We start from the raw sequence: 10,473 nt of genomic DNA on the forward strand, positions 1-10,473 counted from the left end.
CCCCCCAGCAGGCTTGTTCTGGGCAGCGCCTCGTCACTGGCAGAGCCCTGTCTGCCATCAGCTCTTCTCCTTTGCCAGCTAGGGATGAGCTCAGCAGCTGCCAGGATGCCACACGCAGCCGTCCCCACCGCCTTGCCCACGGGGACAGCTCGTGGGGGGAGACAGCAAAGAACCACACCTTGAAAAGTGGCCTTTATTTAAAAAAACAACACAAAACAAAAAGAGCAACAAACCCCCAAAACGTTCTGCAATAAACCCCAAGTGGTAACGTCTCACAACACGTGTGCGGTGTCCATGCTGACCTCTGCAAGGGGTGCGGGCAGCGGGGCGACATCGGGCAGCCCCACAGGGTTGGCAGCCATCTGCCCTGCTCCTGTCCCAGCCAGGAGAGCTGGGAATGTCACACTGGAGCGGGGGCCATTGCCCACAGCAGGCACTTCTCTGGGTACGTGGGATGGATGCTCAAGCCCCCAGCGCCTCCTGCTCCAGGGGAGGGGCAAGGCACGGTCCCAGGATGGGGCTGGCATAGAGTGTCCCTCGCCGGGAGCGCGGCAGTGCCATGGGCTGCGGGAGAGGAGCTCAGAGCTGCTAAGGTGAAGTCACTCCCTTAGGAGGAAAAACAAACCCAAAAAAGACAAAGTACTGGCAGTGGGTGCTGGGGGGATGCGCAGTCAGTCCTCAGGTGGGCTACACCAGCCCCGCTGCCTTCTCCTGCACGTTGTACTCCTTGCTCCTCTTCACCTTCCAGCTGATGAGGGCGAGGAGGATGGTGCCCACCACCTTGTAGCCCACCTGCAGCCCCAGGTATCTGTCGGGAGAAGAGCAGGGAAATGTCGTGTCCAGAGGTGGCACCTCCAGCGGGCACCAGGCTGAGCTGGGGACCATCCCGGGGGTCATCCTTGCTCGGAGCGGGGGGACCCACAGCGGGGGTACCTGTTGCGGAGGAAGTCGTTGTTGTAGTAGGCGCAGAACCGCCGCTGGGTGCACTGCTTCTGCCAGTAGATGCAGGAGGAGTCGATGAGGGCACCGAACATGGCCGGGGCCGGCAGCCAGGCTTTGGAGAAGAGAGGATGGAGTCAGGCTCCCTGTCCTGCCTGCGTGCTGTGCCTGCTGTCCCCAAGGGGGTTCAACACCTCCCTGAGCTCAAGCAAGCCTCTGAGCACCCTGCTGCCCTCCCCCAGCCTCATTAGGAGATGGACACTCACCCAGCAGCCTCATTAGTAAAAACTGGACTCCGATGGCAAACGACTTCTCATCCTGGTTCACCACCCTGCAGGGGAAAAGCCACGGGAGGTCACAAGCTGCTGCAGCAGCTATTTGGCCAAGGTTCTTGGCCTGGTTGCAGGTTTAAGAGGCCCTGTTGATCCCAGCATGGGGAAGCCATCACATCACGCTTCTCCCAGTGCCTGGCAACCCTGCCCGTGGCTCACCGTAAAACCATCATGTAGAGGGGGTTGTGGGACAGGCAGGCTACCAGGGCAGCAAAGGAGATGAGCAATATGGCAGGAAGAAGCATGTGGGAGCAGCTGAGAGGGCAGGAGCCTGTCTTGGCAGAGGACAATCCGTTCACAGCAGGGATCAGGGAACAGTTCTTGTAGATCTGTTGGAAACGTTAGGAAAAAACAAACTTAGAACTCCCAAAGCCAAGAGCAGGGTTTTTAGCGATGCAGCAGACCACAGCACTTTGCAGAAGAGAGCATCAGCTCCGGTTTTAAGTCGCGGCCATGGCATCCTGCAGTGGGATGTGCTGCCATCCTCATTTCTCCACCAGAATCCCAGGGCGTTACAGCAATTCTCCGCTGAACCTTCTCGGGACTTCAGCTCCCCTGGTAGACCTCCCCTGCTCCCCGCATCCGAAAGGCTCTAGCCCATCACTGCATTTGCCAGGCTCCCACAGCATGGCTGCGGCAAGCAAGGTGCGCTCTGCTCGGCGAGCCCCTTGTTTTGCTCACCACTTGCTTGGGGGTGGAGGCATTAGCGGTGCTGTTCGTGCAGCCGGCGAAGCAGGGGGAGATGTACTCCACGTTGTTTTCTCCGCACACTGGGTGAAAGATGTGCTCAGAGCAGCGGCACCCACTCGGCGTCTTAACCTGCTGCTGGGAACTCAATGTACTGCCAGAAAGGAGAAAAAAAAAACCTTTAAAAATTAAGAAATAGGACAGGAGGAAGAAAAGTCCCTCTTGCTAGTTAACCAGTTTCCCCATTCCTCTTGGTGCTGGGACACCGCCAGCAGCAGGCTGGCCTGCTGCCAGACCCTGATCCCCTGCAGGTACCTCTGTAAGCGAACAGTGAACTCGCAGCAATCATGTTACGTCCGCAGACAAGTACTCACACACTTACTTTCCCCACCGCCCCCCAGCTGAAAACTAATCAGCCAAATGCAAGGAGAAATCTATCTGGGCTCCGTCCAGGACGGCACAAACAGATGTGCAAACAGCCCAAGCTGGAAACGCCATTCAGACAGAAACTGGAAGTGGGCTCCCTTCCAAACAAGCCTGACGACAGCATGGAAGGCAAGAGGACAAACCGAATTATCTGTCCTGTCTTGCTGTACTACCTAAGGGAGTTCATCTGCTGGAGCAGCATAGTCTGTCTCCTGCGGGAAGCTGGAACCAGGGACCTGCACTCGGGCATGGGGGCTGGAGCAGAGCTCACGTTCACCCATCCATGTAGCCCACAGCTACCTGGGGATCCAGGGAAAAGGCTCTTATGCACTGCTGCTGTGGCAAGGGAGGAGGTTTCCAAAGCAATACCAGGCAACAGCCTCCTTTTCCATACAACTCCCTCCAGGTACATCAGCAAAGCCCATCAGGACTCGTGTGTGGCAGAGGAGCAGTCAACCCGACACTGGCAGCAAGAGAGGTTCTGAGGCCAAGGTACTTTCCAAAATTTAGCACTTGCAGCACCTGATCTTGGGCTGAGGGGTCTGAAGCCCTGCTCTCACCCAGAAAGTTGGAGATGCCAGTGCCTCAGACTTCCACAGGCTCCTGTATTCGCCGTGCGGGTCTCAGAGCAAAGTAAACACGTCGCCTACACATGAGCTTGCAGAGTGCCTTTGCTTCATGGTTAATTAAGTGGGAGAAGTGCACGGACTGTCCTGGCCCTCACCCCTCTGCTGCTCCCTGGGGACAGGGGGCTGGTTGCCAGCGAAGGGGAAGAGTTGTACCAAAGCCCCTGGCTGGCAGTGCACTGGGAAAGGAGCATCACACACTCGACAGCAAGCTCAGGGTGGAGTCTAAATGTCATTTTATGTCAAAAAGACATTGCAAGAGCCAAAAGTTTCCCCCAAGGGGAGAAGAAAGGTTCAGCTGGAACAAAGGGACTGCATGAGGTACCCATGTGTGGGGTTCATAGGGACACAGGCACTAATACTACTAATCTCTCCCTAGAAATCCAGAATTAAAAATATGCCCTGCTTGTTTGGTGGAGAAAATCGGGAATAAATGCCCTCCTGAGCTTTCTGTGCTGTATAGTACTTAGATCTCCTCCAGGCAGTGGGATCAAGGAGCAAACAGTAGTGTGGTGATCTCTACTGCCTTTCCCCTCCACCTGTATGTATCCCACCCCACGGATAATCAGGTCAAGAGCTGGAAGAATAAGGAACTGTAAACAAGCACCTGCGTTACCTGGGGGGGTAGATCCCATCGATGCGCCCTGTGGGGCAGCCCATGAAGAAAATGGGCAGGCAGATGAGGATGGAGAAAACGAGCACCACCACAGCAAACCGGGGGATGGCCCGGAGAGAGAAGGCAAAGCGTTTCATGATGATTCCTCCTAAGAGCATCCCAAGCGCTGCTGCTGGCAGGTTCACAGCCCCTGCAGAGGAGCAAAGGCATTAGCTGGGGTCCTGCCTGCCGAGCACCTTTCTGCTGGCGGGGGGAGGGGTGTTAGTGGCTTTGTGAGCTTCATGGTGGTTGGGAGAACCCACAGACCCCACCATCACCCAAGAAGAGCAAAACCCAAGGCAGTCAGCACCTATGAGGAACCTCAGCCTCAAGAGTCTGGCTCAGAGATGCAAGACCAAGCTTGGTGTGTAATTGCTTGCTCTTGCCAACTTCTTGAAGCACCCAAGTGATCCAGACCTGCTTCACCCATGTGGTGGGGATGCGCATTTTCGATGACAGCAGTTGCTGGCCCGCAAGAACGAGCGAACAAATGTGGTCAGTCTCCGAGAGGCTGCAAGACAGCCCGGCCTTCTGCAGGCATCTCAGGTCAGGAAAGAGGAAAAACCAACTGGCTTGAGGTTATCCCAAGGTCTCATCTGAAAATGAGAGTTTCCAGTGACTTTCTCCCATGGGATTAAAAAGCCTGGGGAATACGGGCAGGTGTCTCCCTGCTGATAGATATTTTCCACCCTGTGAGTGCACCCGTTCGTGTGTGAGAGCCGCTGCCTTGGCGGTGCTCACCTATGAGAAAGTTGGCATATGAGGAGGAGGCCCCGTACTGCTTCTCCAGGAACTTGTTGAGGAAGGTGGCCAGACCCGCAATGACGGAGGAGAAGCTGCACTGAGCCAGCACCAGGAGGATGAAGAGTGGGTTGAGCAGCAGCCTGAGGAAGATCTTTGGGAATCCTACAAGGAAACAGCAGGAAAAAAAGTGTTTTAGCCATGTGATCCTCACGTCAGCAATTAGTACTTGTGGAAAAAAAACATCCTTAGACTGTTCCTAGTGAGTTAATACAGGGCATGTCTAGAGCCATGGGAAAATGGAAGAGGAGAACCCTACTTTGGCCCAGCAGCTGGCAGGACCATGGCCAAAGCACCCTGAGAAGGGAGGTGGAGGGCCAGCTCTGCCCACCACCCCCCTTCCCTGCTTTCCAAACTCACAAGCCTCTGGAGCACATAGCAGCCATGGTGCATTTGTTTTCCCGGAGCAGGGGCAATACTCTTGAGCAGTGCAAACGAACAAAGCCGCAGGGGTTTTGGCAGAGCCAAAACGGGCAGGGTCTGGCTCCTGCAGCTGACAAACACAGTGGATTTTCCTGGTGGGACACCAACGTCCCCTGCTCAGCCAGGACAGTCTTTCAGCAGAGGCAGACTGACTCCAGGCTCCTCAGGAGCTGCTCTGTTTGTTTGGTCTCTAATTAGCTTTCCCCTCCTGGCAGAGCGTGCTGCGGAGACCCAGCATCATTCGTCAAAGCCCAATGGGACAGAGAAGAAGCAGCCGACAGACGCAGGATGACTGCGGTGGATGGAGAGGGGGAGTGTGTGTGTGTGTGGGGGGGGCTTTAACTGGAAAGAAGTCATCACGAAGCTAAAGCAAGTCATTAAACTGATCTCTCTCATCAGTGACATCCCTACTCAAGCCCGTTTCAGCCGCACATAAACAAGCTGGTGTAAGCTGCAGAGCGGTGACCTTCTCAAAGCGGCAGCTGGTGGCGCCGGCAGCCCCATGGCCTCTCCTGAGGCGGTGGGTTAAACCACCCAGCTAGCCTTTCCCGGCATCCTCATGCCACTTATAATCCTCAAACCAATTTTCAGAGAGGATTCAGGCTTCACAGACCTCAACACCGCTGATTTATAGCGAGGGGGAGGCTGCATCCATCCCCTGTGGTCCTTCAGGAAGGGCGCACTACAGCCCTTGAGGTGTCTGAGCTGGCCCTGGCTGGTGGTCTCCACCTGAAAATCCTGGTGGTCTCCAACCCCCCCAGCATGGCCCAGCGCCCCTGTTCACTCTCATCTTTAAGCGCCAGACCCTTACTTTTTATAAACTCCAGCAAGGAGGTTTCTTCAGCCGCCCCCTTCTCCAGTTTCCTGAGCATGCCAGCCTCCACGTTCGGGTCCTGGGGAGAGAGAGAAGAGCAGGCTGTAGTGAGAGGGGAGCACCCATGTGCCTGGCACCATCCTGGCACGCAGCGAGGCTCGGGAGGACCAGGGTCTGCCCTAGATACCTTGAATCCCTTGCCAAGCCTGATGTTTTTCCTGCCCTTGACAGCAGAGGGGTAATTATCTCAACAATCACGGCAGCCCTTGAGCAGAGCTGCAAGACAAAGGCTTGTCCTGCTCGGAGAGGTTGTAAGAGCTCGGAAAGCTTTCCTCGCCTGAACCCTGACAAGATACCTCATTCTTAATTCTGCAAAAACTCTGAAGGTTGGCAACAGGTCAACTCAAGCTCTAGCTATAATCATGAAATATTTTGGGTTTGATTTTGACCTTTAAAAAAATCAATGATTAAACAATTTCAAAACAAAACTATTTTTGAAACTAAGCCAGGGGGGCTTGGCTTTGACAATACTGAACTGAAATATTTTGATAGATTTGCATCTTTTAAAATCTGTTTTAATGGGAAGCTTGCCTCTTCTCTGCAATCTTTTCCCAAAGGAAAAGCCCAATTATCAAACCCCACTGCCGGATTTTATCCCAGTGCTGCTCCATGTGTGCTGCCCTCGAGGATGCTCGGCTTCGAGCAGGGGCCGTCACTGCTGATGATGCTGCTGGCCTCAGCACAGCGTCACCTTGCAGAGGGTGTTGCAGTGGGGTGTTAAGATAAAGCCGTTGCCAGCAGAACTGGGCAGACAGCCCAGGAGGATCGAGTCCCCACGGACAGACCCCTGCCAAGGATGCAGGAACCCCAGGAAGCCACCCAGTCATTGCCCTGCCCCAGGGAAGGCACAGGTCTACCCAAAACCTTCCCAACAGATGCTGTTGCTGCAGCTAGTGGGAAGGGCATGAGGTCTGGTTTTGATCTGCTGAGCTGTGGTGGTTCTGGCTTTCCAGCTAGTGGTGAGGATGTGAAGGGCCTGGTCCTTCGTGTGTTGGAGTCACAGGGCTTGTTTGGGAGACTTTTCACCTAGGGTCCCTTCCTCCCTCCCTCCCAGTCCCTCTCCTCTGGAGAGAGGTATTCCCTCCCCCAGCGCAGCCCTGGAAGGTGTTCTGGCCCTCCGAAGATGAGGTCTCACCTCTCCTTTCATCATGTAACGAGGGAAAAAGAAGTAAGGAATGGACGTGAGCACCAGGCAGCCCGAGGAGATCAGCAGTCCCAGCCACCACGCTCCAATCCACCTCTGGTCCCTCGGTGTCAGGGCCACCGTAGCTGCAAGACACCAGAACACATCGTAAGAGCCCTACTCCTGCACGTCCGAGGGTGAAAGGGGCAACCATCCATGCACATATGAACCAGTGGAGCACGCAGGATCCATGTGGGCACAGTTCCACTGGCATGGAAGAGCAAATGGTTGTAGGTGGGAGCTCCTGCCAGTGTTGGTAGTGAGACCAGCCCTGGTCGTGTTTGACCTCCTTTCCCCTAGCCAGGATCCTGCACTGCCACTCCCCATCCCAACTGCTCCGAGCCTCCCTAATGACTGTAGGATGGATTTAGTCAGCATTGAAGTATGCGGATGGCACAGGTTCAACTCTTCCCCGCCAAGTCAGCCAGCAAGGCGGCGAATACGGTGGCCTGAGTCCATCCTCCGTGGCCTGGGGCATGGAGTGGGTTTGGACCACACTGCCTGCCAGGGATGCTGAGCTGAGACAGGGACCAGGAAAGGGCACAGCCACTTTCCTGGAAAAAACTGCTCTCCCATTGTTCCAGGCTTGGTCACTCTGTGCTTGCAGAGACCTGGGGAAAGACCCGTGCCGGCAGAAGAGTGCTGTTAATGAGCCTGGTTTCCGAGTGGATGAAACTCTGGGCGCCTTCTCCGGAAAAAGGAGGAGAAGGTGAGAGCCGCTCCGTCTCCAGCACCGACATCCTTCAGCTGGGCCAAGCGATGCTCACGGGAGGTTGACAGATTGCTTGGCTTGGCATGGGGACCGCATCTCCCCATTGCCGGGACGTTGCGGCTGGGAAAGGAACCAGCAGCAACCTCTGGGTGGGAGCCCTGTGCCAGGGTGCGGCAGGAGAGGAGCCCACACCCCACCAAAACAATCGCCCTGCTTCCCCAAACAGGACCGCTCCACTCTGGAGCTTGGACGTCATCATGGAGCGACCGGGCAGAGGCTGCTAAATCCGTCTGCCGCCATGGGGAGTGAGCCAAGGCTTTTTGCCATTTCCTGCCCCAGGTTCATTTATTATTCTTATCAGGCACCGGACAAAAATGTCAGGCGAGCTCTGATCTCTCTAAGGAAACACAGGAAAAGCTACATTAATGATGGAGCTGGGGAGAATTCTTTAGTGATTAAGTTACCAGAAATAATAAGCACGCACTGCAGATAAAGAGAATAAGCCCTGCAATGGCACTGGCTTGGTCCCTCTCTCTGGAGATGCTGGTGAAGGGTGGTGGGGAGGAGGACAAGTAGACTCGAGCCTTTAAGTGCACCCACAGGGCAGTGATTGCCCTGTGGCTGGCCTCTCCATCCCTGGATGCTTCAGGCATCCTGGCTCCTCTCCACCACTGCACCAGGGTAGTGTGAAACTTCCTCAGCATGGTGGGAGTGGGTAGACCCCAGCAATGACCCCCAGTACTGCAGTGCAGCACCACGGGTAGGACATTGAAATGTCCCTGCCGCAGGGTTCTGCTTCAGAGTCACCTGTAGCCTTCCTCATGGGGAGATGGAGAGGAGAAGTGTGCTGGGGGGAGCTATTCCAGGTCAAATCTTCCCAGGGGAGCAGGTTCTGTGGGTCACAGGACTGGTGGATTAGCCACCAGTCATCTCAGAGTGACTTGACTCACAGAAAGCTTTTAGGAGGACCATTGCTACTTGAGAAATACTCACCAATGTCAACTCTTCCAATATCCACAAAGAGCCGCAGCACCACGGATCCCAGCAAGTATCCAAAAGCAGGGCCGAACACGGCAATGGCAAAGAGGATGGCTGGAAAAAGGGAGCAGAGAGAGCCAGTGTGAGCAGGGATGCAGAAATGGCTTTTGTCTTCCCACGCAAGGCAGGAATGGTGTCACAACATGCAGGGGAGAGAAACCAACTTTTATCAAGTGGCAGATGATGAGAAGATCCCACTGCTCAGATACCAAACATGGTGTTTATCTAATAGGAGGAGGAGGAGGAGGGCAGGCAGCTGCCTGCAGAAAAAGTCCCCGTGCTCTGCTGCAATCAAGGCTTTGCAGATGCGCTAAAAGTTGCTGGCTACACCATGAATATCCGTGATTCAGTGTGACTAAGGGTGGAAACCCAGCAAGCAGCAGGACAGTGGGCTCTCACAGGTGACCAAAACCTCAATCTCCTATAGCAGGCCAAGGAGACAAAGCTGGCTCAGTCCTTAGATCCAAGCAAAAACCTTCGGTGCCAGCTTCAGGAGAGGGGAAAGATGCTGAGAGCAAAAGGGCCAGCCAATCACCCTGGGTTCGGCTGAACTATCCCATGTGAAAAACAGATAACTTGGAGCTAACCCGTGAGGTCAAAATGTTTCCCTTTGACTTGTTTGGAATGAAAGGATTCAAGTTCCCTCCCTGAAAGAAACTCTTCACACAACCTCCTTAAGAGGTTCAAAAGGAGAGAGTTTGCTTGAACTGCACTGGCCATTTCTGTGCATTTTGCTGGCTGCATACTGGGTGTGAAAGCACCTGATCCCACTGCTGTGCCCCAGCTATGCATCTATTTTAAATTGTTTTTTTTCCAATTAGGCAAGGCCATGGTTTTGTTTTCGCACCATAAACTTAAGTACTGAAAGGCAGGGTCGTCAGAGAAGGAGTACTTAACCTCATACACAGACAGTAGTGTTCACTTTCATAGGAAGATGCTGAGACCAAAACCAAAGGACAATGGTACTTATGTTGTTTTGAGGGAATCCAGACTCACAGCAGCCATACCCCCCTGACACAGACATTCCCACAGCCCTGAAGTGACCCCCTATATTATAAAGAACAAACCAGTCCCATTTTCCTTCATCTTTAGGACCTAGAGGTTTGGGAAGCCAAAGGTCACTCAGAGGTCCTGTGAACCTTTGCTGCAGGGGGAAGACAAGGATGCCCCCCTTTGCCTGCCCAGGCTACTATATTTGAGCTGAGAGGAGCAAGTACTGCCCACACAGGAGACTATCTGCAGAGCTCTTAGGTGGTGCAGAGTCCTTTCCAGCAGGATCACGCCTGGGTGGGTCTGGAGACCCTGCCAAGCATTCCAGTGCTTGTCCAAAGCCTGTCCTTGGGACTCTAATTCCAAAGGCTTTCCTTCTCCTTTAGTGCTTACCTTATTTTGGAACATCCGCTTTTGACTCCTAAATCACTCTGACACTTTTGGCTGCTTGAAAAACATTATTCGGCACCGGTTTTGTAAATAACTGGCGGACGGAGCTCAAAGCTCACATAGGCAGGCCAGCACCAGGTGGGTTTTGCCATTCACAGGGAAAAAAAATGCAGTTTAACATGGACACCAGCACCTATCTCTTTGCAAACATAAGTCCACCTGAGTCTGGGAGCCCCCACCAGGCAGGGACCGATTCCATAGCAAAAATGTTGATTTTGAACCCTCGAAGCAAAACCTATGTTAATCGACTTCTGCAGGCTGTCACAGCTCTGCTTAAACCACGATCAACTGGGGCTCAATAAGAGCAGGAGATGGCCTCTGAGAAGGTCTCCTTACT

The 10,473-nt window shown here is 54.2% G+C and overlaps 1 protein-coding gene across 1 annotated transcript in view; it reads right to left on the minus strand.

The window, feature by feature from the left end:
- Positions 1–687: 687 nt before the first annotated feature.
- The window catches only part of SLCO2A1 (solute carrier organic anion transporter family, member 2A1), a 25,849-nt gene continuing 16,063 nt past the window's right edge, over positions 688–10,473 (minus strand). Inside the window, exons 5-14 of the mRNA XM_010159543.1 lie at positions 8,652–8,750; positions 6,899–7,032; positions 5,701–5,782; positions 4,407–4,571; positions 3,627–3,816; positions 1,953–2,112; positions 1,431–1,600; positions 1,206–1,270; positions 934–1,054; positions 688–808 (exon numbers count right to left, since the gene is read on the minus strand). Coding sequence (XP_010157845.1) covers positions 688–808; positions 934–1,054; positions 1,206–1,270; positions 1,431–1,600; positions 1,953–2,112; positions 3,627–3,816; positions 4,407–4,571; positions 5,701–5,782; positions 6,899–7,032; positions 8,652–8,750 — 1,307 coding nt within the window. The remainder of the gene's footprint in view (positions 809–933; positions 1,055–1,205; positions 1,271–1,430; positions 1,601–1,952; positions 2,113–3,626; positions 3,817–4,406; positions 4,572–5,700; positions 5,783–6,898; positions 7,033–8,651; positions 8,751–10,473) is intronic.

The sequence above is a fragment of the Eurypyga helias genome, unplaced genomic scaffold (assembly GCF_000690775.1).
Source record: "Eurypyga helias isolate BGI_N326 unplaced genomic scaffold, ASM69077v1 scaffold659, whole genome shotgun sequence".
Lineage (NCBI taxonomy): Eukaryota > Metazoa > Chordata > Aves > Eurypygiformes > Eurypygidae > Eurypyga > Eurypyga helias.